The 23973-nt window shown below is 53.3% G+C and overlaps 3 protein-coding genes and 1 long non-coding RNA gene across 7 annotated transcripts in view; 2 read left to right on the forward strand and 2 right to left on the reverse strand.

The window, feature by feature from the left end:
• HNF4A (hepatocyte nuclear factor 4 alpha) overlaps positions 1 to 216 on the reverse strand; it is a 35266-nt gene extending 35050 nt beyond the window's left edge. Inside the window, exon 1 of one of the 2 annotated variants that reach the window (XM_035343491.1) lies at positions 51 to 216. In XM_035343491.1, the coding sequence (XP_035199382.1) occupies positions 51 to 99 (49 nt within the window). In that variant the 5' untranslated portion in view covers positions 100 to 216. The remainder of the gene's footprint in view (positions 1 to 50) is intronic. The other variant, XM_035343492.1, reaches the window with a different exon arrangement.
• A 1378-nt stretch (positions 217 to 1594) lies between these two features.
• R3HDML (R3H domain containing like) lies at positions 1595 to 5615 on the reverse strand. Of its 3 annotated transcripts, none has more exons than XM_035343497.1 (6): positions 5481 to 5615; positions 4633 to 4936; positions 3610 to 3728; positions 3321 to 3453; positions 2287 to 2402; positions 1595 to 2205 (listed from the first exon to the last, which is right to left on the reverse strand). In XM_035343497.1, the coding sequence occupies exons 2-6, from the start codon at positions 4891 to 4893 to the stop codon at positions 2073 to 2075; spliced, it is 762 nt and encodes a 253-aa protein (XP_035199388.1). In that variant the 5' UTR covers positions 4894 to 4936; positions 5481 to 5615; the 3' UTR covers positions 1595 to 2072. The 3 variants fall into 3 exon arrangements, with proteins under 3 accessions (XP_035199388.1, XP_035199387.1, XP_035199386.1); XM_035343496.1 differs by having other exon boundaries at positions 4633 to 4963; positions 5481 to 5604; XM_035343495.1 differs by lacking the exon at positions 5481 to 5615 and having other exon boundaries at positions 4633 to 5381.
• Positions 5616 to 11076: 5461 nt separating this feature from the next.
• On the forward strand, positions 11077 to 13130 carry LOC118176835. The gene is made up of 2 exons (XR_004755540.1): positions 11077 to 11207; positions 11765 to 13130. It is a non-coding gene; the product is annotated as an uncharacterized LOC118176835 (long non-coding RNA).
• A 5094-nt stretch (positions 13131 to 18224) lies between these two features.
• On the forward strand, positions 18225 to 23509 carry FITM2 (fat storage inducing transmembrane protein 2). The gene is made up of 2 exons (XM_035343546.1): positions 18225 to 18616; positions 20564 to 23509. Exons 1-2 carry the CDS (start codon positions 18240 to 18242, stop codon positions 21204 to 21206), a joined length of 1020 nt encoding a protein of 339 aa, XP_035199437.1. The 5' UTR covers positions 18225 to 18239; the 3' UTR covers positions 21207 to 23509.
• The last annotated feature ends 464 nt before the right edge of the window (positions 23510 to 23973 follow it).

The raw sequence follows: 23973 nt of genomic DNA on the forward strand, positions 1-23973 counted from the left end.
TGCCCTGTCCCAGCCCCGCTCCCCGCGGGCGGCGGGGCCGCGGTACTCACCGTACGGAGCCTCCATCTTAGCGCTTAGCTGGGTGCTTACATTGACCATGTCTCGCCGGCTACCGCTACGGGGGCTTGGGGCGACACGCGGAGGAAGTGTAGGAATTAAAAAAAATAAAATAAAATAAATAAATGGAAATGTCTTTCTAAGGAACTAGGTGAAGGCAGGAGGGAGCGTGGAGAGGCAGGGCGAGGAAACCTGCCTCTCCTGTTATCTTATTGATTCGCTTAATCAGGGCTAATGTGGGTGGAGATGTTAAATAGTAACCAAGCTCTTATGGAAACCAATCTGCAAGGTGCTGTTGCTGTAGCTATAGTAACTGCTGCCAAGCTAGAAACTCAAACATGGCTTTTACTGGACTCTTTTGGGGCTCCTGCTGCCAGCCGGTGTCAAGGCCGGGCCGGCCGAGGCCGGGGCTCCCCCCGGCTGCGGGGAGGTCGGCACGGCAGCGCCGCGGGCACCACAGGGCTCCCGGCATCGCCCGGCCGCGGTGGGGGAACGAAGGCGAGCGAGGGTGCAGCCACGTGGCGCCGGGCTGGGGACGACAGCACGGGGCTGGGGCAGAGCAGAGCCCGGCCAAGGGGTGAAATTCCCCGGCTGCGGCTCAGGGTTTGTCCCCTCGGTGCCAAACCAGAGGGGTCGGTGGGGCTGGGGATGCAGTGGTGAGATGCAGGGCGGTACCCAGAGCACAGGGCTGGTGTGTGGTGTTCCCAGCTCACTCCCCATCTCCCTCCGCTCCCCGAATCCCGCAGCCCCTGTTTCTGATGATCTCCTTGCAGGATGCTTTGCACTCGTGGAGCAGCGGGGAGAGCCGGCTGCCTTCCTGGGGACCTGCGATGGCCTGGAGTGACCTGTGGACATCCGTGCTCTGCCCAGGAGGACATCTGGGACCTCACGGTCAGAAGGTGTGTGGATGAGACCCCACACTTGGGCATGGCCCTGCAGGGAGGTTTGAGGGGTTTCCGTTTGGGGGATGCTGCTTGGTCTCCCCGCTGTCCTCCCGAGAGGCATGAGGCAGGGAAGGAAGGGGCCTCTTGTCTGCGTGCCCACACCTGAGGCAACACCAACCTGTCTCTGCCAGGTTCTGGGGGAATGCTCTGTGCCCCCCTCCTCCCCCCGGCAGCCCAGGCTGGGACTGAGCCCCCTGCCACCTCCAGGCTGGGCTAAAGCCCTTTGCAGCAGTGGGGGAAAGGCAGGTTTGGAAGAAATCCAAGCTGCTGGCAGATGGGGAGAGCTGGGGGCACCTGGAGGGGCCCTGCCTGCCCCAGCTCCCACCAGCTCCAGCATCGCAGTCAGGGCACGGTCCTGAGCCAAAACCTCGGGGATTTTTGGCAGCCGTGTCCCCGCTGTGCCCGGTGTCCCGGCAGTGCTGGCTTCTCCCACACGATGGAGCAAAGTGCCCGGGCATCTCCCACAGCCGTGGCCAAGCCGAGAGCTCCTGCACCCTTTTGTGGTTTGGGGTAGCCCCAGAACAAAGAGCAAACTTGCACAGCTCTGTCTTATGGGGGGGCAGCAGGCTGTGAGTAAGGACAAACACGAGCACTCGGGTCTCCAGACCGCTTTATTGGGGTGCTCAGAGCTGGGGCCCGTGGCTGGGGTCCCCACAGAGCCATGCACAGAGGGCTCCAGTCGCTCACCCCAAAGGGACGGTCTGGCCGGTCACTGCATAGACCCTTCCCAGTCCCGGGGTGGCAGGGAGAGCCCCCAGCCCCGCGCAGCAGGGACACGACGTTCAACCCCACTCCCCCCATGTGCCCCAGGCCACCACCAGCTGTCCCCAGCGCCCCCCAGGCACAAAGCAGCCGGAGAAGGCAGCGCCCCCGGGGGGTGACCAAAAAGGGTGGGAGCACTGGGGCTGAAATGGGTTTGATAGCCTGCCTAACACCTAACACAGCACAGGGAGGAGGGTCAGAGGGCCAAAAGCAGCGTGGTGTTATAAATAATCCTCTTTTCCCCCGTCCCCAGTGGGTGGTGGAGCGGGGGGGGGGGGGGGGGGGGGCGCGTGGAGCGCTGCCGCAGCCCTAAAACCAGCTCACTTGGTTGGATTTGAGTCCCGTGAAGCACATGTTGTTGGAGCAGACCCCGCCGTAGGTGGGCGGGCAGGCTGAGCACGGCCGCCCCACCTTGTAGGGCGCCTCCCCGATCCAGTTGCCCCTGGGAAGAGAGGAGAGCAGCATCACCCTGTGCGGCACGCGGCACCCGGCACGGCACGGCCGGCTCTCCGCGCGCACTTACTTGATGGAGTAGTTGCAGACGAGGAGGACGGCGCGGCGCCACGTGCTGCCCCAAACCCGCACGTTGCTGCAGGCGTGGATGGCGCAGCCCAGCCTGTTGGAGGACGCCCACACCATCTGTGCCAGGACAGAGAGCGGGTGGTCAGCCCCCACCAGCTGCAGCCACCGGGCAGGGACCGAGTGCCGCTGGCCCAAATTTCATGGGGAGATGCCGTGCATACCCTGGCACCACTCGGCCACCCGAGGGTGGCTTCCTGATGTCCCTTTTCTGTGCTCACCCAGCACCAGGATGCGCTGCCTTGGTGAGCTGAGTTAAATGAGCAGCAGGGTCTGGGTCGTGTCTGATTTACCCAAATGAACCACCAAAGCTCACCCTGAAGCACTGCCAGCAGAGGATGCAAGGAGGTGAAACTCCTCCCATGGGGACCAGAACCAGAAGGCTCCTCCTAAAGCCGCCGAGGGCTGAATTTCTCCCTTTAAAAATGTGTTTTGCCCATTTGCAGCCCAGACAGCCCCCGAGACACCCCCTGGAACCACACCGGGACCAAGGCAGCGCCGCACGCCCAGACAACCACAGAAACATCAGAGGGGCTCAGCCCCGAGGCGGGGAGGCAGAGGGAGGTCTGGAGGTTTCCCACCTCGTGCTGGCAAAGTCGCGGCCGGAGGTGCCGCGGGATGAAGGGGCTGCATTCACGGGGCCAGGCAGCGCCAAGAAGCTGCTCTGCCACGGAGGTGATTCATGATCGGCCAGAGCGGAAGGGGCTGGTTGGTGTTCTTTGCTTTTCAAAGCCTTTGAGGTGTTAGGGGGGTAATAAGGAGAAGCTGAGGGAAAAAAGCTCCTGGAGCAAGCTTTGTGATTCGAACCAGACAGAAGCGAGGATCCGGTCCCAAAGGAGGATGCTGCAGACACACGTGTGGAGCAGGGAGTGGAGCAGCAGCCCCAAGTGCTGTGAGCACCTGCAGGGGCTCCATCGGCCCCAGCACAAATCCAGCCCCCCCATTTTGTGTGATCCGGGGTCTCCGGGGGGCTCTCACCTGGGTGTAGTGGCTGCAGACGGAGCCGCTGCACTTGGAGGGGCAGCGGGGGTTGCACTCGCGGGGGTGTGGGAAGGAGTAGTGCTGCTGCTCGCGGTGCCACGACCGCACCATGTCCACCACGGAGCGGTACCTGCAAAGGGGACCTGCAGTGTGGACGGGACGCCCCGCTGCAGGAACACGTTGCTCCCGAGGCCAGAAGCAGCAGCTCGGAAGATCCAGCCCCCACCAGGGCATGCGGCTGAGCGGTGGGAGCCAGCTCCCGGGGGGCTCCCTGCGGGTCCCTCACCTGCCCGAGTGGATGGAGAGGTTCTGCCCCACGTACTTCATCAGCTGGGGGGGGCCGTGGTCCCACACGCACTGCACAGCCCACGCCTCCGCCGCCCTGGCCAGCCGCTCATCCCACACCTGGAAAGGGGGAAAAGAAAGGGCAGTGGGGATTTGGGCTGCTGGGGGTAGGCAGGAGGAGAAACCCGCTCCTTGTGTTCAGAGAGGGGGATCTGAGACCCCCCCAGTTGTCCCCAAAACCTGGTCTGGAAAGAAGCTGCGGGAAGGGGGGCAAACTGCTCTGGGGACGAGCCTCAGCCATGTCCAGGAGAGGGATTTTGGAAGGCTGGGATTTAGGCCAAGCACGAAGCAGCACAGGATGTCCTGGGCACATTGACCTACTGTGTGCTGAACCTTCTGCTCCTCCAGGACCTCCTGGCTGCTCCCACCTCCCTCCTGGCTGCTCCCACCTCCATCCCAGCTCTGCCCTCCCATCCTAGAGCCTTTGGGAATCAGCTCAGGAGCAGCGCACAGCACCACCTGCTCCCAGGAGGGATGGAGACACCCAAGGAACATCCCCCTCTGCAGATGTGGGAGCTTTCTGCTCCAGAAGGTACCAGAAGGTCAGTGGTAGAGGAAGGATGGGCACGCCAGGGTGCTCCAGGCTGTTAGGAGCTGGTCCAGCCCTGACCAGCTGAGGGCACTGAAGTGGTGCCAGCAGCTTTATTCCCTCCCGCAGCACCCCCATGGGGCACCTGCAGACAGGAGCGGGGCTGAGCAGCCTCCCTGTGGTGTGGGGACTGCGGGGAAACCCAGCTTCCAGCAGGGGGAATGGCCCCAGGGGCAGGGAAATCGGGGACCCACATCTGCCCTGCCACGGGGTGCGCTGGGTCGCATCCTGCACCCGCTCTGCCTCTCCTGGGGGAAAGCTCTGGGCGTGCATGGGTCCATCCCGCACCAGGGGTACAAACCATCCCCGGGACAGGCACTGAGCCACAAATCCCCAGCAGCCCCCTGCCCCGTGGCGCGAGCGAGGCGCACTCACCATGTACTCCATGTTGGCGGCCGGGGGGGACACCTGCGCCCGCACCTGGTTGTGGTAGTCCAGGATGGCGCTCATGTCGCGGGGGGCCAGGTACCGGCGGCGGCGGCCGCGGGGCACCCCGGTGCCAGGAGCCGGCCCCGGCCCCGCGCTGCTGGGAGGGGACAGGAGCTCGGTGGCGTTGGGCAGCGCGAAGGAGCCGGACTCGTGCGCCAGCCAGCAGAGCACGCCGGTGAAGCAGAGGTGCACGCGCAGCCGCGGCATCGCAGCCCTGCCAGCCGGAACGCGGAGCAGAGCCCGAGTCAGGCTGCAAGAGAAAACACCGCCCGCACCGCTGCACGCTGCCCTGCAAGCCCCGTGTCCCCAGAGAAGGTGGAAATGGGTTTTCTTCTGTCCTTTCCGAAATCAGCTTTGCGTTACCCCGCTGACCACCCGCCGTTCCTGCGCGCTCGTCACAGGAACTTCACCAGGAGCGGCAGGGAGCTGGCTTGCTTTTCTTGGTGTTTCTTTTAAGAAAAAAGCAGTGCAGAGTCTGCCCGATTACTTTTCATTTATCCCACCTACCTGTCAGACGGGGCTAATTAGGAGCATGCAGAGCTACTCGCCCCGACACTTCTCAGGCGCTTGGCACGTAGAGAAAATCCCCCGGACAAACAGAAACCTCACACAGGTAAAGAAACACCCGGCAACTTTTAAAAGGATCGGCGAGAAATCCTAACGAGTCCTTATCTTGGGGAAAGAGGGGGAGAAAAATAAACGAACGCAAAACCAGAATAATAATAATAATAATAATAAAAAGGCTGGAACCTCCTCGTCCCTCAGCCGCTGCACCTCCTGCATCCCCCACGTACCTTGAGGACTGAGCCACGAGCGCGGGGCTGGCTGCTGCGAGCAACCTGCTCTGGGCACGTGTGTGAGGGATTTAACCCAGCCACGGCGGGCAGCCCGCGGCAGCGTGACGCAGAAGCTGCATCTTAGCTCTTCCCCCCCCCCCGGGGAACGTGCTGAGGTTTGGGAAGAGCTCTGCCCAGAGGTTTATAGCCGGCTCCCCGTGCACGCCTCTTGCACACGCAGCCGCTGCCGGCAGGCAGGGAGGCTGCTCTTTGGCTGCTGGGTGGTTTTTGTTTGTTTTTTCATGAGATACCCGCAGGGAGAGAGCCCCAGGGATGTGTGCCCCTGCTTGTGTCTGGCTGGGGGGCTGTGACCGGGAAAGCAGGCTGGGTGCAGGGGGCTTTGCCCCAGCAAGGCAATGGGGGGGAAGCAGGGGGACCCCAGGGTGGTGTGAGCTGGTGGCAGAGATGTCCCTTCCTTGGGGGGCAGTCTCTGGGGTGCACGTGTCCCCAGGCCAGCAGCAGTCCTGCAGCAGCAGGTGTGTTTTCCTGCGGCATCCCGAGCGGTCAGCATTCCCAGGGGGTGGCTGCGTGGTCGCAGGGCACCAGAACACAAGTCGTGCAGGCTGGGGGGGCTGCCTCAGTGCCTGTCCCCGCTCCTCGCCCTGCATGGCAGCCGCCCTGGGGGGCCTGCAGCTGCTGCCCCGGCACAGAGCTGGGACCAGAGCCTGCAGGGGGGAGCTGGTGCTCAGGTGGGGAGAAAAGGTTGAGGGATGCTGCAGAGACCACGGTCTGATGGCTGTGGTGCTTGTCCACACAGCACCAAACCCTTGCCATGGGAGATGCTCCGAGCCTCCCCAAATGGATGCACGCTGCCTGTCCTGCACACAGAGCCCCTAAGTTTTGTGGCAGAGACAACAAGTGGAGAAGCCTGGTGCTGGCTGAGCACCCCCAGCAAACCCCCGCTGCAGCACAAGAGAAACGGGAGCAGCAGACACGGGATTAGGGTGCAGGTACGGAGCTGATGCGCGGTACCAACGCAGCCTCCCCCTGCTGTGGGGCTCTGCTGAAACATGCCCCGGGTATATTTCTGCAGCACTTGAGTTTTCCTGGAATCCGCTCTCCTGTAAAGTAACTTGATGTGCTGCGGGTCCCAGGGGCGGTGGGAGGTGTGTGCTGGAGGGATATCCCCGTCTGCGCCCCGCGGAGCCGATCTCCACATCCAACCTTCCCAGGGCACTGGGGCTGGTCTGCGGGGTGGATTTTTCAGTGATTTATTATTTCACAAAAGACAGAGCCCTGCAGAGCGAATGCTCATCCAGTGCCATGAGCTGCAGAGCTGTGCATTTGAGGAAATAGCTTTTTTTTTTTCCCCTGATTTTATGTGCCCTGCTTTGTCGGAGAGATGAACCTGCCGTGGTCCTGCTGCCACGCAGGGGACACGCAGCACGCGGGGACAGGCAGGGGGCTTGCCTTGGGTGCGGAGGGAAAGCGCTGCTTGATCAGCACTCTGCGAGACAATCCGAATTCCAGGAACTGGAGGGGTTTGTGTCCCTGCCAGGGGTAATATCCTGCAGCCCAGACTGGCCTGGCTGCCAAAGCACACGGCATCTGCAGAGAGCAGCTTGCGGGGCGCCAAGAAGCACACACATTCGGCGGGAGGCAGCAGCGCCAGTGAGCTCGTTTCAGCAAGCGTCGGGGAAAGAAAGGAGAGAAACCGCCGGGTTCACAGCCCTGTCCCAGCAGAGACACACACGGATGCTTCTCGGACTGACACGCGTGGTGGGGTTTCTCTGGAACATCTGTGGCTCCTGTCTGGGGGCTTTGGGCCTCCTCCACCACCCAGGCGTGGAGGTGGCGGGTGACACGTCCCCACGAGGGGTGGCACAGGGCGGTGCAGGGGGACAGGACCTGCAGAGCTCCCCAGACCCCAGCACAAAGGAGGGAGGTGCGGTGGAGGCAGCCGGACCCTCCCAGGGTGCCACAGAGCCAGGCCACCCCGGTGCCACCCCGGCAGGGAAGGAAGGGGACCTGGGGGGTTCTGGCATTGCCAGAGCCCTGCGGCAGTCAAAGGCTGCTCAGCCAAGGGCTTGGTTCCTCCTCGGGGATCAGGGAAGGAAGTTCTCTGTCTGGCTTCCAGGTCGGAAGAACTCGATCTCCATATTTTACAACATGACAAAGCCCAGACCGACTCTCACATGTTTATTGGTGAACTTTGGAGGTAAATACACACTGAAGGTGTCACCAAGGCCCTTTCTTCAGGACTCACATTTTTAAAACGACTCCTCCAAAGCATCCACGCTGCTGCCTTCGTGTGGCAGGGATCTCTGGCACCCTGCTGCCACCCCGTCCATGTGCCTCAGCTCCTCCAGGCCGAGGTAAAGCCAGGATTTCACACCAAAATCCCAGGGGGGGGACATCCCACTGCTCCAGGTGAGGATGAGGAGGGTGGCTGAGCCCTGCCTTCGGGCAGCGAAGGAAAACCCACGGTCTGGGGGCATTCAGGCAGCGGTGGCCGGACGCTGCCCACCGAAGGGCAATGCTGCCGGGCTGCCAGGATCCCAAGTGATCTCTTTGGGAAATAGCAGGGTCACACTCACCGCCTCTCCTGGCGTGCCCAGGGCTGTGACGAGGACACGGGGAGCTCCTGCCAGCACCGGGGTACAATCGGCACCTTTCAAAGGCGAGGAATTTTTCCGCCGTCTCTAGAAATGCAGGGCTCTGAAGCTGCAGCTGCAGACAGCAGGTTCTTGTGAAGGTATTTTTTACAGTAACCGGGCTAAGTTTAGCAATCCACTTAACAAACAGCACGACAGCTACTCGAAGCCCAGCTCAAAGGTAATTTGCTGTTACTGTTTGCCAGCAGCCCCGCAAACGTGACAGGGAGGTGTACATCGGCAGCTCCTCACCGTGCTTGGTGCTTGGTGTCTGCATGTTCAGCTGCCGGGCTGCAACATCCATCCTTTATTTCAGCCCTTGTTCAGCTTCTGTCCCCTACTGCTGGTGCAAAGGGGTCCTGGTGGGAGCTCCCCACCCCTGCCACTAGCCGATGATGCCCAGACCACGACCAGTTTCTGCTGGCGGCCACCCCACGCTGCCGCTGTGCACGTTCAGAGCCCGCAGCATCCCCTCTGTCCCTGGGGCTGCTGCACCCGTGCTGGGGATGGGAGCACGGGGCGAGCAGGAGCAGCAGCACCCACCGGGGCTGAGCATCTCTGGGTGCCACAGCACGGGGGCAAAACCCACCCCACAGCCGACAGCATCTGGGGTCACTTCTTTCCTCGGTGTCTGGCACAGCCAGCGCTACCTGCGTGGCGGTGCCGGGGATGTGCTGCAGCTCGGCGGCAGGGCTGGATCCCGGCTGGCCAGGGGCTGTGGGATCGCAGCCCCAAAAGCCCAGACCCAGCAAAGTGAAGTCAGGACACCCTGGCAGCCTCCCCGTGTAATTTTCTTGCTTGGACGGGTGTACGCCACAGCTTGACTGGAGCCCCTGTGTACTCAGCTTGCTCACTTTTTATTTTTTTTTCCCTAGACCAAAATTAAGATAGAAACTGAGCACCTGGCACTGGTTCACAGGCGGGTTTCTCATGGCTGCACAGGGAGGTCTTGTTCCCGTTGTTCCTCTTCTTGGTCACCTCCGTGCCCGGGTGGCCCTGGCACCCTCTGCCCCTGCTCAAAACCCCTGCAGCACCGGCAGTGCCCTCCAGCATCTGCAGCTTGTCCGGGAGAAGAAAATGGCTCAAACGACCTGCCAAGAGAGGCAGGCTTGGAGCACAGAGTGGAAGGACACAGCACAGCAGCTCAGGACGGGGGCTTCAGGCAGGCAGGATTGCTGGGTTAAAACCCTTCCCGAGGTCCAGCACCTCCAGTGCTCCCCGTGGAGGTGCAGAGGCACAACAGGGGGCTGCCCCCGATGCTTTCGGTCTCCCGAGTGGCACTGGGCACCTCGCTCCCCACGCGCATTTCTCCACCCGCAGCACCACGTCTTTGGGGTGTGCTGGTGCCCAGCACCACGCAGGAGCTGGTCCCGTGCCCCCAGGGCAGCACAGGGTGGGATTGCTGTGACATCTGCCTGCTTCTGGCATCAAAGTTGAAACAAACAAACAAACAAAAAAAAAACTGGCTATTTTTTGCTCAGGTTTAAAATCTCTTGCTGTACCTGCACACCTTGAGGCTTCCTGGCTTGTGCCAGCAGAGCGGGTGCAGCCTGACGGACACCTCGTGTTTCCAGCCCTCCGCTCTCCCGTAAAGATTGCCTGAGCCTTTGCCAAGAAATCTCCCTTTTCTCATGGGGCTCCTGAGCTTTCCCACGTCCAGATGGCTGGACCCAAGCCATCGGATTTCTGCCTGCCTGGACGAGAGATTTCTCAGGTTCAGCTGTGGAGGCTCAGATGTTCGCAAGGACCACTTCACTCAAAGCAGGACAACGGCTGGAAAAGCAGAAAATGAGGCCTCTGGGTGCTCCTTTCTGCCTTATTTCCTTAGTCCTCACCTGCCCCGCCGACTGATACTGATGCAAAGAAAGGAGCTGTAGGGACGTGAACTTTAACTGAGCGCATCCAAAATGGGAGCGATGCGCTCCGTGCCCCTCCCAGCACAGAGATGCTCTCCCCAGGCTCTTTTCTCCCCCAGCCAGGGGACACATTGACACGGGAGCCCCTGGAAAGCCCAGAACTGGAGCAGCTCGGCTGAGGACAAATACCTTATCTCCTGATGCCCTGGGCGCTGGCAGCTGCGCTCAGCCCGCGCTTCCCAGCGTCCAGCCTTTGAAGTACAAAGGGAGGCGAACGGGCGGATTCCTGCAGCTCATCGGCAGCTCCGGGTGTCACTGGGGCTGCGGAACAAAGCCCTGCCTGTGCCCTGTGCCAACACATCTGTGCTGGCGTGGCCCTGCCCCAGCACCAAGAGCAGCCAGGAGGGGACGGCCGCAGGCTGGGTGCCCGTGGGGCTGGAGCCAAGGGAAAAGGCACCCTCGGGGCCGGCACGCGGCTCCCAGCCTGACTCACATACAGCCCTGGTGCTTCCTTTTCCGCTTGCCTACAGCCTCTGCATGTCTACAGCCCATCTACATCTGGCTGAAGGACAGGAGGGTGGCATTGCCCCAGGGCCATGGTGCAGCAGGGGGGATCAGCCGCCAGCAGCCTGGGTTTGGGATGGAGGACGGAGCCTTGCCACCTCCTTCTGCATCTGTCTCGTCTGGTGCTTGGCTGGTTTTAGCTTTTCCCTTGCCTTTATTCTTTTAAGATGGTACTGTTGTGCTGTGCTGATAAGTGAGGGGAAGGTCGGGAGCGCTGGTAGGGTTTGGTGTCTCAGCTGACAGCGGGGTGTCTGCAGCACAGCCCTGCTTCCACACCCCACATCTCAGGCTCCCTGCGTGGGTCAGGGGACATCAGAAAAGGGAACTTCATAAATTCCTGGGAGTGTTATCTGATGTTACACCTTCTGGCACCAACAGCTCACAACGCCACCGCTAAAACCTGCAGGAGCAGGTGGGACACAGGAGGTGTGCGCTCAGCCTCCACGAGCAGCTGGCGCCAATCTGGAGTAACTGGGGTGCGAGGAGGGGTTATAAACCACGCCAGCTCTGCTCCTCTCCCCTCCCTGATGGATGAGGACAGGACCTTCCTCTGCCTACCAGCCAGCAACTGAAGGAGATGTCTGTGTGAGTTCATGGCTTGTGGTGAGGGGAAAACCTCCCGACCTCCTTGCCGTGGTGCTTGGTGTCTGTCTGCCTCCTGGGGAGGTTCGGTAAGCCCCCGGGGCTCTCTGCCTGCCAGCCCACGCAGATGACTGTTGAGGGGATGAGAAAGCTTAATTGACCCTGACAAATATTTACCTGTTTCCCCAAGTTTCCAGAAGCCTTGCTGTGGCCACAGCTTTGAAGTGGAGTTCAAAGCCCCAGCAATGCTGATGTCCCTGGGGGAGTGGGGATGCTGCTGCAGGATGAGCCCTGTGCTGTCAGTGCTGGCATCCCCCATCCTCTGCCCTCATCCTGCTGCCTCTGCACGCTGGGGAAGAATGGTTTTCTGAGTGTTTGGAGCCTATGTTAAAGAAATGGCCCTAAAGGGGCTTTTTTCAGCCCAGTGGCAGGATGCGCTTCTTGTGTATTTTTTCCTAGCCTCTGAATCGTGTCAATAGGGATTGGGTTGAGTCACACGTCTTCTGGCAGGCTTGTATTTAAGAAAAGCCACTTGTTTGAACTGGACAAACAAACACTTCTGGAAAGAACCCGACTGCTTTAACTAAAGCTGCTAAATGCTCAGATTTAAAGCACTAGGATTTGGCTTTAATTTTATTTCTTACAGACGTTAGAAGAGAAATATGCTGGAAAGTTCTTTATTGTAAGAACAGGCAGCAGGAGCACACTTGCCATCCCTATGCAGCTCCGGGCTGTTGGTAGGATCTCCACGTGGCTGTGGTTTGGTGCCTGTCCCAGCAGAACTGGCCGTGGACCCAGAGCTGCCTCCCTGCTGCTCATGGACACCATCAGTGGGGTTTGCGTTGGGCTGACACCCACGCCTTCACCCCACCTTGGTGAGGAGCAGACAGGACCCTGGTGTCTTGGGGATGCTCTGCTCCTGGTGGACTGGGATGCAGTTCCTCAGTGAGAGCAGCTGGCTTCTTCCTCTTGATGTCAGGAAGCTGGGCCAGACATCAGCGGGTCAGTGAGTGCCCCACCACCGGCTGGTGCCCAGCAGTAAGAGCTCACTGGATGCCACGGGGAAGGTGCAAGGATCTCGCCCACCTCCATGCAGCAAGGCAAGCCGGGTTGCATGCCACAGCCAAACAAGTGCTTCTGAACTCCTACAGACACTGAAGGAAAGAGCCTGGCTCAGAAAAAATGTGATGAAGCAGAGCTTAGAGCCCAGGCACCCGTACAGCTCTGCCTTCTCCTTCAGGTAAGCGCCTTCAGGATGGTCCCAGTCCTGAGGGCTGCTCAGCACCTTATGCTGTTTGCTGTCCTTCCGATAGCAGCCGTGGCTGGTTACCATCTGGAACTCCCCAGCCTTGGGCATCCTCTTTTCCTCTTCTGATGCAGGCTGAGTTGTGGGGCAGCCTGTGGTGGAAGAGATGAGGGCAACGGGAGGCATTCAGCTCGCTGAGTGCAGGGAACAGGTCGGAAAAAAACAAATCATTAGCAAAAATACATGTGTAAATTTAAACTTCTTAACTACAGCCAAATTAAGACTAGGACAATCCTGAGTCCACTGGCCAGTCAACACATGCTTTGATGTTTTCTGTAATTATTATTTTTATCTACAGAGCGCTTCAGTAGGGATTATTTTCAGGGCAAATTGCATCACATTTCTAGCTGACACTTATATAATTAACTAAGCCAGTAAAGCATAGATTAAATATTATGTATGCATATTTATTTTTTTAGCTTTGCATTTAGTATTTGTAATTACATATTTGACTAAAGCAGCTGTAGCTCATGTTATGTGGTTTGTTGTGCCAGTTATCCAGCCAGGAAGCAGGGACTGCTAACTGTGGTCCCTGCAGCTGATCGACGTAAAGCAGCTCCAGGTCCTACACCTGAATGTAAACATGAGCTAAAAATGCACTAGTAAAGTCTGAGATCATATTTCTGAATTTGAATTAATAAGTGTAAATCACTCTTCCCGTATTTGAGCAGTTACAACAAGCTGTGTTTTCTTAAAAACAAACAAAACTATTTTTATACAGTAGCTCAAAGGCCACCCATGAAGGACTTCATGGATATTGTTGTTGTGAATTTTGCACAAAGTTTAACCTGTGATTGATAACCACTATATAGAAAGCAAATAAATGAAATAAATAACACTTCTAGCACAGGACTACCAGAAGAGTTAATCTAACTGGATGGGAGTTGCTTACCAGTCGCCGTGCTTCTTTGAGAATTCCATCCATTAAATATCCATTAAATGTTCGGGGGGGAGGGGGGCGGGGGAATTGCACATCAGCTACCAAGAAAAGACAACACAAAGCCAACTTAATTCATGTATGCGGGTGTTTAGGAGTGAAGACTTTCTTTGGCAGACACAAGGCACATATCATCTGCTCTGCAAAAAGGCGAATGCAAACCGGGCCAGCTATTTCAGCAAGGAGTTGTACACACAGCCACTGCAGCTGCGCTAGGTCAGGTAATCACAGAAACATGACTAATTAAGACCATTATATGCACAAGTGCATGTATACTTACATGAATCACACATTTTTAGGTGTAATCTTATCCCCACTTCATCCGCTAATGAGCTGCTTTATTCTCTCTGTAGCAAGAATAAATACTTCACAGCTTTGTGAGCTCTGGTTATTTTTATGCTGTTTAGGTACTTACTGTATCTCTCTGCAACCTCACATTATCTCTGGGGAAGCGGGAAAACATAACTGCTCCCATTTCCCACTTGCAATATGGGAATACAGAGGTTAAGGAACCTGCCTATGGCTGTAGAGGGAGTTTGTCAGAGCCACAAATTAAAACCAGATCCTCCGAATCCTTGCTCGGGCCCTAATCACCAGACCATCCTCTTCCATAAATTCAGACCTGTCATTAGTCTGCTCTGCTGAAACCAGGCTGTGCAGAGCAAGGAACATAAATATTTTGTAGCAGTAGGTATTAATTTGCAGTGTTAGTGAAGTTTACTCCACTGGAAACTGAATTGGTTCTTTATTAGGCTTTGCCCTGTATCCCCATACATTTTGATCTTTGGATGTAACCACCAGCTATGCTGCAAATTCCCTTCAGCTAAGATCATACCCTTTCTATTCATCTGAAAAGAGTTTGAGGGGAGATGTGTGACCTGCAGAGGTTTTAGTGCTGGTGCCAGAGATGGTTCAGTCTATACAAATTACCTGGGGTTGGTTTACTAACTTTTTCCAACATTTTATGGACTTGGGGATGGGGAAAGGTCTTTCCCATTTGTTTGAGCAGCCACACAGATTCTGAATTACTGCTTTCTCTCTTCTGCCTCTTGATTTGGCTTTCCTTGGTTCTGCAGAGCAATGATGAGACGGGCTGGTATGAAGAGCATCCCTCACCACCAGAGACAGGCAGCGAGGATCCAGGTCAGTGTGATGGGAAGGCTGCGGTAACTCTGCCCTGGCTGCATTTCAAAGGCATCACTGACACAGAAGGGAACAAAGCATACTTTAAGCTGACAGTGAATAGAGAAGGCTGCAGAGCTGAAAGCACTGAGGCTGAAGGATGGTGTCTCAGCAAAGGGCCAAAACTATCTTCAACTTCAAGCTTAAGCTTCTATTAGGCAAAGAAAATACAGCACAGATAATGCTTATGTAGCACCTCTCATGCAAACATCCCAGCACACTTAACAATCAAACTCAAACACAATCAATCATGGAGATGTGCGCAGCATTCACCAAGGAAAACAGAGCAAGCAAGGCTTGGAAAGCAGTGGCACTGCCACTGAAAGCCTGTGGTTTCTTAATGGTTTCCATCTGAAACGTGCCTTGTGGATGGAGAGAGCTGGGGTAGGTGGTCCTCAGGGTGAAAAGCAGGCAGACGATGATGGACAAGCAAATGCCAACAGGTTGTAGGTATTGCTCTGAGACAGGAGGGCAAGCTGGGAAGACGGGGGGGGTCTCCCAGGTCCCGATGGGTGCCTTACTGGGGTAACTCAGACCCATCCAGTATGCAACCACAGGCAGTGTGCTCCGAGGGGCACCTGTTGCCCTTGTCCCCTCCTGATTCCAAGTGAGCATGAAGTGCAGGCTGTGCCTGTGTGCTGCCACATCTGTGGCAAAGAGACCGCGTTGTGTGGGCAGGCGAGTGGCTGCGCTGAGCTCCAGCACGACCCCTGGCCCAGATGCCCAGAGAGCACTCCCTGGAGCACATCTTCCCTAAGGACAGATGAGCTGGTGAGAGTCACCTTAGCTCGAACTCAGGCCAGAGAAGAATCAACCTTTCTTGTATTTTGTTTAATATATATATATATATATATGCATTTTTTATTATTATTATTCTCTAGGCATCTTTCTGTGGTTGCAACAGAGTAGTGGACCCAGAAAGCAAATATGACTGAGCAAAATGTCACTCTTGCAAGAAGTCTGGTAAGAGCTGCAAAGGGTCAGGGTCTCCCTCCACTAACTGCACGCTGAGGTTAGGCGACTTTCCAGACAACGGTTCTCAATTCTGCAGAAGGTATCCATGCCATAGTCTTGCATGAGAAAGGCAGGCTTCCCTGCAATCAAAGTGAAATGGATGATTAATACAAGTGCTAGAACTAAATGAGTTAATTTTCTAAGTATTGTAATTATTTTAAATAATTAAGAACAACTCAGTATCATTGTTCTTGCTCCAATTAATAATGGAACACCTGATAAAACATGGGGCTTTATGACCGTGAAAGGTTCCCTCAAATCTGCCGTGGCTCCAGAGTAAGGGCACTCTCCAGGCATGTTGGATCTCATTTCAGACGCCTGCTCAGGGTGCTGTGATTTCCACGCTGCACGTCCAAATAAGAGTCCAAAGTTTTGGGCAACTGGGCGTGCAGGGGCAATGCTCACCAACTTTGTTTGGGGCCTTGGTTCAAATTAAACGTTTTCTTCAAAGATAGGGAGGAAAAAAACATTGTCTTCATCAAATAGTCTGAAAGTACTCAGCTTGAATCAGGCAGTGACTTGGTGAGCTTAAGGAAAAAGGTATGGAAAAAAGGGAAGGACAGCCAGATCTCTTATACCTGATGAATTAATTCAGTTTGCTATTGTTTATAGCTGTCAAATACCAATTTGCTCTCTGTGAGAACATTTTGGGAACCTTCTACAATTGCCCTAGAATAAACCCCATTTCCTGGTTATGAGTAAAAGCATTTTCTGCAGTTTCAAAATATCTAAATCCTACTTCTGTGTTTTTTTTTTTTGTTTGTTTGTTTGTTTGTTTGTTTTAAATGAGGGAACTACAAATGGTTCCTCAAAAGGACTGTTGGCCTTGGCTGGTGCATGTGGCAGCATATACGTGGTATGAAAATACAGATTCAGTCTAAATCTGCAGGACACCTGGAACCCAGTTGAGCTTTGCTCACTGCACTTGCTAGAATTCATGATTTATAGAGATAATCCTCAGACATTTCAAGCTGGGCTGAAGACAGACAAATTTCCAGCCCATGCCATCAATTCCATTCATCTGGAACAGGTGCCAAGCTTACGAAACCCTCCTGCAATGTAGTAGACACCACAGTATGCTTCATTAACAACCAACCAAGCAACTTGCCATCTCCAGCTCACAGGCACTGAAAACAATCTGGAGATCAGAGACCCAAACCTGCGAAGCAAAGAAGGAAAAGTTTCAAAGGCAGCTGGGCTCCCACAGGAGGGGATTTAGGCAGACAATGCTGGACTCTGTGAAACCTGCTCCCAGACCCTGTTATCCTCACTCATTTGAGTGAACGCAGCTGTCTGTCTTTTCTAATTCAGGGGTACAATGCTGTGGCTAGAGGTGCTAGACGTGGCCACGTCAGTCTTGTTAAAAACAACATATGATAAATTGCCAAATGCCATTTACCCTGGATAACCTACTTAGCTGAAACTGTCCATATCTACTGCAGTTGCTTGTGCGTCAGTCGACTTTGATGTATCCTTCTGCTCTTTCAGCCCAGATGTTGTCATAGATTTGCTGACGATGACTTCAAAAAGGCTTTGAAATGCACTCTGGCAAGAAATACTTTCCCATCCTGTCTCAGATAGGGTCTGCTTTCTTTTCACCTCACATTTTTTATTACTAAGGCCATTCAGATGAATAAAGGCTCTTTGTTCATTTAGCAATTTCTCTGCTTGATGATGTTTTTTTTTTTTTTTATTTTTCAAAACCTAAGCTGAAATGACAGCAGCAGCAGCTCAATAGATGAAGCAGGTCTCAAACCCCATAGTGACAGACTGCCAGTGCCTGGACACTGTTGCTCTCAGCTGTATGAACAGTGCAGGAATCTTAAAAGAAAGACTCCAGGCACAGAAAAAAAGTTCAAAAGTTATGTGTTAGGATGTGTGAAAAAGTTCTCAAATTCTCTCTTGCATACTATGGAAAGATATTCTCTTTAAGGGAAGCTGAGCATGTTACTCTACAAGGAATGGGTGTTCAGTAATGGTGCGTACCGTAACCCCTGGATGCCCTGTTCTGATGTTCTGGTCTGGAAGCAACCTACCCATTTGGTAATGGATGCAAACAGTAATTTTTGTTCTTGTTTTGATATATTAGGGTGGGAAAACAATGCTTCTGAATGTATAATTTATTGACATACATTGAGGACCTTGCTGTTTAAGCAGCATTTCTCCCCTTACATGCAATAGATTTGGAGCTTGTACTCCCCGTTACATTTCAAAGTGCCCTTGAACTGAGCCGGGCATGCTATGCCCACAGGGCCCAGGTTTTCTGAGCTTGTTTGCAGTGAGGGCTGGGGCTGCTTGTATGACTCCGCTGCATGCCCAGCATGGGAGCTTCTTTAAAGCCAGATGTGACTTTGGGTTAGAAATTAGTGCTTCACGTTCATCCAACTTATAATGCTGTGTTGGCAGCCCTGCAGAGAGCTTTCTCCCACTGCTAGGCTCACTCAGCTCCTTCACCAGACACATCAGCTACTGCAACCGAACAGCCCTCAGAGCTTTGCGAGGGAACCTCGAGGGGATTAAGCCCCGTCCCATCACGGGCTGGCCGCAGCCCTGTCCACCCCTGAGCCGTCTGTCAGGGACAGGAGCACCCCTAGAGCCCAGGAACCCTCCCACGGGACGAAGCAGGGCAGCAGGACCCCGCTCCCCCAGCACGCCGAGGCGCCCTGAGGCCACGGCCGCAACATGGCGGCGGGGCGGGGGGCGCGCATGCCCAGAGCGGCCGTGCTCCGTCCTCCCCTCACCGCCACCGCAGGGTCGGGGGCCCGGCGGGCGCCGCCCGGGGGCGCCCGAGGAGCTCGGCGGTGGCCGTGCGGTGGCGGCGGGCGGAGCCGGGCTCGACTCGTTCCGGAGGCCGTGAGGGAGGCGGCCGGGCGCGGCCGGGGAGCGATGGAGCAGCTGGAGCGGTGCTGCCGCTCGCTGCGCGCCGGGCTGGCGGCCGGGGCCGTCCGCCGCCGGCTGCCCTGGGTGCTGCTCGGCCTCGTCCTCCTCGGGTCCGCCCTGAAGGACGGCGACCTGGTGCCGGAGACGCCCATGCAGAACAAGCGCAACGTGCTCAACGTGTGAGGAGGGCTGGGGGGGACCCTCGGGGGGCGAGGAGCTGAGGGGGGCTGCGGGTCCCCCCGGGCTTGGGCTGCCCGGGGGCTGCCCGGCTTCCTCGGCCGGCTGCTGCTGGTGGTGGGGGGAGGAGGAGGAGGAGGAGGAGGAGGAGGAGGAGGAATCTTCCCCCTTCTTCAGCTACCAGATAATTTTTCAGGCTTTCTGAACTGGCAGTGAATTGGAACAAAAGCAAGCCGAAGTCTTGCATAAGTCTTTTAGCATCTTGATAAAAGCAGCGTTATTTATTGCTCGTGTTTTCTGCTCCTGAGTGTGAGTCTTTTTGCGTGTTTGTAAAAGCAGAGTTATTACTCTTGTTTTCTGCTCCTTAGGCAATGGCTCAGCGTTTCCTTAACACTTTGCTTGAACGCTTTGAAAGGATTGAGCCGTGCAAGTGCACCCATGCTCTAACTGCTGTAGGGCAGAAGATAAAGCTAAAATTAATGTATTCCCCGGTGACTTGTTTTTTTTTTTTTTACTTTATTGATTTGAATTTTTCACTTGGCGACACGTGGTAGAGGAAGTGCTTTCAGCACGACTGAAGAGAGCAATTGGCAGAACACTCGGAGAGGGGAATTGATCCTACAGGGAAAGCGTACAGCGGTGTCGTGCCCTTCTTAAACAGGGGAGCTTCGTCAGTCCTGAAGCGATGTTTTTCCCCACAGATTACTTGTGTGCTGGTTTGCTGACAGCAGTCACGTTAGCAGCCTTTCTTTTTGCTTTTAAGTGTCTCAGCCAAATGAGAAGTTTATTTCCAGCTGTAGTTGCTGCCCAGGTGCCCTTCTGCTGTACAGTGGAGGGCGAGGGAGGCGCTCCTTAAAGTCCCTGATGGTTTTTGTTAAGACCTTAATGAAAATGCAGAACTTTGTTCCTGCTTGTTCTTGTCTTAGGTGCTGAGGTAGGTGCTGATTAAATGATGACTGTGTCTGGCTATAGCTTGGTCACAGACCAGGATTCTGTCTGTGCTTTTCAAACAAAGTTGTGGGTAAAGAGAGCCCACAGGAAACAAGCTGCATCGGGAGGTGCTGGTGGGACAAAGGTCAGGGGCCATGGACTCCTTAACGCGGTAGTAAATTCACTTGAACCTGCCCCACTGTAAGGTTTGAAAAGGGGACTAGTTATGCAATCCAGTCAGGACTAGTTAGGCAATATCTTGTTAAACAGGATAGCAGCACGTTGTCAGCTTGTTTTCAAGATTTACAGACATCACAGGAAAAGTTGGAGAGGTAGAGAGTGAGTTTTGAGACGGAAGGGTTTGTGTATGCCATAGGACGGCTCTCATCAACTGGAGGGACAGCAAAGGACCAGATACTACCGTGAGGTTTTGTTACTTCATTTATTTTACAAGGTATAATGGAGGAAGAGTGTTGTGGGCTGATGAGGGAGAAGAGTCAGCCCTTCTCTTGGGTATCTTGGTATGAAGAGGGTGAGGTTGCGAAGGGATTTGAAAGCAAAGATAATCGGAGATGGAGAAAGAGGGCAACACTGAAAGTAAGAGGAAGGGTTACTGCGGTCAGGGTGGCAGGCTGAGAATATCTTTGCAGCTGTTCTTTAAGTAAGGCAAAGTTGAATGGGTTTGTAGGAAAAAGGCAATTGCAATAGCTGAACTGAGCAAATCAGCTGAGAGTCTGAATGGGGCTCTAGGTCCAAGGCAATGCTGCCTGGGAAACAGCTGAAGTACCTGGTCGAGAAAGTACTCAGGTTTTGGACCCAAGAGAAATAATGGGGAGAGGGTTAAGACTTTATCTATACTTTACTTGGAGGGCAGGAATCGTGTGCCTAATTTAGACAGCTCTGAACAGTGACCTTGAAAAGGTGCTAGTTCAAGCACCACAACATACCCCCAGCTCCCTCGTCCTGGCTCCTATGAAATTTCACACGTGCATGTCTCTCTTCTGGCTTTTCTCTGGCAGATACTTTGTCAAGGTGGCTTGGGCATGGACATTCTGGCTTCTGCTGCCCTTCATCGGAGTTACCACCTACCTTTTTGCCAAGAGCAAGTTCCTCTACGGTCCCACGAAGAGCATTTTGACAGCTCTGCGGCGCCTTAGTGCACTGCTGGTGGGCACTGCCATCTGGTACGTCTGCACCGGACTCTTCATGTACATCGAGAATCTCACCGGCATGTGCTCTACCTCGGGTAAACACAACGAGCCCCACCGGCTGTACGCCACCAAGCAGGAGTGCCACCAGAACAATGGGATCTGGAATGGTTTTGATATCTCAGGGCACTGTTTTCTGCTCTCGTACTGTGCTCTAATGATTGTGGAGGAAATGGCAGTGCTGGAAGGCTTGTCCATAGACCAGAACTCAAAGCTGCGTGTTGTGGTCAACAGCCTTTTTGTTTCCTTGTGTTTTCTCACCGTGATCTGGGTGTTCATGTTTGTGTGCACTGCCGTATATTTCCATGATTTCAGTCAAAAGCTGCTTGGCACACTGACAGGTTTGTCAGCTTGGTATGTAACATACAGAGTTTGGTACTTGAAACCCTTTTCTCCTGGACTACCTCTCCCAAATATACCTTTGAGTTCAAAGAAATACAGTTATAGCAGATAGAAGTTTTAAACACTTTGAATTTTGCTTTCAGTACCAGGGTAGTTGAATATATGAATGATTACAGTATTTCCACTGTAAGGAACAAGATGATGGGCTGGGGCAGAGAACAATCTTTACTAGCTGATGGCTGGCAGGTGGTAGTGAGTTTTGTCCTCATGAGAAAAAAAAAATGGTATTGGAAAAGGTCAGCTCTTGTTTAGGAGTTTCTGGCTGGCATTCTCAGCAAAGGAGTAAGAAGTTGGATTTGTTTCTCTTACTGATAAATTGAGGAACAGATCCTCTAAGACTGACAGAGGCCTTTGCTCTTCAAGAGCTTAACTGATCTTAAGACAATTCTTTTTCTTCCGTCCTGGTTTGTTTTGTTCAAAAATACCAGGGATGATCCAAACCTCATATTCTTTTTAATGCTCTACTTGTATTGCCTTAGGGGAAGTCTCTCAATGATAGCGCTGCTAATTGTTGCAATAGGCTTGGCCAAAAATATTCACTTGTTAAAGCAGCGTATAGCTCAGTTGTGAAACTAGAACATCTCATGTTATCAAACGTTAAATACACCAACTTGCCACAAATCATTGTGAAGTGTATGCACAATCTGCAACAAGAAGAGTGAACCTGACATGTAATGTCTTGAGCAGATTGTGCCTTCAAATTCATGCCTGCCTTTGGAAAGGAAACTCTTGAATAACACATCTTAACTTTCTCCTTACCTGAAGTACCTGTAGTCAACTTTTGTTGTTTTATTCTAGACACGAAAAGCAAGTCAGATGCGAGACTCGGAGGGGTTATTTTTATTTTTTTTAAATTTTGCAAATTGAGTACCTTACAATAAAAGAGTATTTTCTGGTATTTTTCTTCCGGAAGAGCAATGAAATTCTGGTGGTACAAACATGTTGGCTTAAGCTGCCATTTTCTGAATATTATGCTTGGAAATGAATGAAACATACCATTTACCCTAAGCTGCGAAGCAGTGTGCTTGAAGCAATATTTATTCTTGCTTATCCAGGCGTATCAATAAGCTGCTTAATTCTGATTGCACCTGAAGTTGTGGCCACTTGTATTGTGGTTGGAAAGCCACTACTGAATAAAACACTACCGCTGTGTAATGAATAGGGATGATATGGGATGGGTTTACTCATCATATCAATCAAACGTTTAGCATAGTTTTTATCTTGAAAAGCTTTTTATTATTTCATAAAGGCTTATTCATGCCGCAGTTGCACAAAACTGGTTTGACAGTTGTAAAGATGAACGGGACAGTCCAGAAGGTCTGTAGGCAAGGCTGTAGATGTCTGATCTGATAGTGGACGTGGTCTGTCTGCAGTGTTTGTCTCCAAGCTGATTATTTTGCTGAATATAGATTATGATGCACCATAGTCTAATCTTGGCACATTTTTTTTTTGCCATCTCAACATCTCTTTTCCAGCAAGTGAGTGGAAGTATTTGCAGTAAATACAACAATGTTGATTCCACTATTGGGCCTGCCTCTGAGGAAAGCTGAATTCCCTTGAACTCAGTGGCAGGTGGGAGTTGTGCATCCTCAGAAAGTACGAATCACCTCTCAGAAAGAAGCTCTTTCAGGAGGTTATGTGTTTTCCATCAGGTTTGCCCTTTTGGTTTTGGCATTAAACTGCATTTAAGCTGACTCTTTGGGAAATTTGCACTGATTAACTCATATTGGGTTTAACTAACAATGTGTTTGAACAACGCAGATTCATTTGCAGACGTTCTTTTGATGTCCTATAAGCCTGCTCCCAATTGAGTTAAGCTAGTCTGCAAGCAACTTTGATCGTGAAAAAGGATTATATACCCAGAAGGTCTTCTGATTAATTTCACTAGATTTAAGTTTCTATTTTAGGTTCTCTTTATGTAACTTTGCTACATAGACAAGGCCTAATAACAGGAAATGCTATTTATTTAAACTAACTGGGCTTGCTGAAATTATCTTCAGTGCCACCAATGTTTTGTGCGATCACTATGTGGATGTTTCTGTGCACTTCAGACCAGTGTCATACAAACTGTTTGTTATGAAAATCATGTGGGATATGGCTGCTCTCAAAATTTTATTTAAACAATGAAAAAAAAACAACACTTAAACCTTATCAGTGTTTGTGTCTTTGAGGATGTATCTGGAGTCTGTGAAGATACTGCTACTGCTCTTCGTTTCCCTGAACAATCCGGCCTTCCAGTTGTGGTTGGTTGGTTGTTTTCTGTGGCTGTTGAGATGCAGGATTATCAATCACAGTCTGAGCACACAGTATTTTAATGGGGTTAATATGGCACAAATTCTCAAATGTAAAAGGTTTTTAAAAAAAAAAGCCTGCCAAATGCAAGATTCCGAATGTGTGCCTGTTATGCCATGCAGCTGATTATTTAGACACCAACAGTTGCTCATCGTAGCAAAGTGAAAGCCTAATCTGCTGAAATATATGGAAGAGTTCCCATACGATATAATATTCCTTAGGAGTTTGAGAATCTTGGCCTTCGTGTCTTTCTCAGTGCCCAGAGACCACGTGCCAACTGTTAGCTTAGGTTTCCTTGTGCGCCAGGCCTCCTTTTAGTGCCCTTTGGCTTTCTTTCAGGTAACTAAATCAAAGGTGCAGATTTTCTGTTTGTATATTTGCTGTCACCTTTCCCTGACTTCCCCCCCCACGCCCCAAAAATATTTTATCATTAAAATAACAATGTGGACTTTTACAAATTTTCAGCCAAAGAAGAAACAGTGCTGTGAATAACTGGATTTGATGGCTTCTATCAAACTGACAGATCC

The sequence above is a fragment of the Oxyura jamaicensis genome, chromosome 20 (genome assembly GCF_011077185.1).
Source record: "Oxyura jamaicensis isolate SHBP4307 breed ruddy duck chromosome 20, BPBGC_Ojam_1.0, whole genome shotgun sequence".
NCBI classification, from domain to species: Eukaryota; Metazoa; Chordata; class Aves; order Anseriformes; family Anatidae; genus Oxyura; species Oxyura jamaicensis.

What these genes read in the sequence shown, in the direction of transcription:
- R3HDML (XM_035343497.1), bottom strand. Translation starts at nt 4,893, where the DNA reads ATGCCGCGGCTGCGCGTGCACCTCTGCTTCACCGGCGTGCTCTGCTGG. An exon ending in CCGCCAACATGGAGTACATG is followed by an intron (nt 3,729 to 4,632) that starts GTGAGTGCGCCT and finishes CCCCCTTTCCAG; the next exon opens with GTGTGGGATGAGCGGCTGGC. An exon ending in GTCTGCAACTACTCCATCAA is followed by an intron (nt 2,206 to 2,286) that starts GTAAGTGCGCGC and finishes CTCTCTTCCCAG; the next exon opens with GGGCAACTGGATCGGGGAGG.
- FITM2 (XM_035343546.1), top strand. Translation starts at nt 18,240, where the DNA reads ATGGCGGCGGGGCGGGGGGCGCGCATGCCCAGAGCGGCCGTGCTCCGT. An exon ending in AAGCGCAACGTGCTCAACGT is followed by an intron (nt 18,617 to 20,563) that starts GTGAGGAGGGCT and finishes TTTCTCTGGCAG; the next exon opens with ATACTTTGTCAAGGTGGCTT.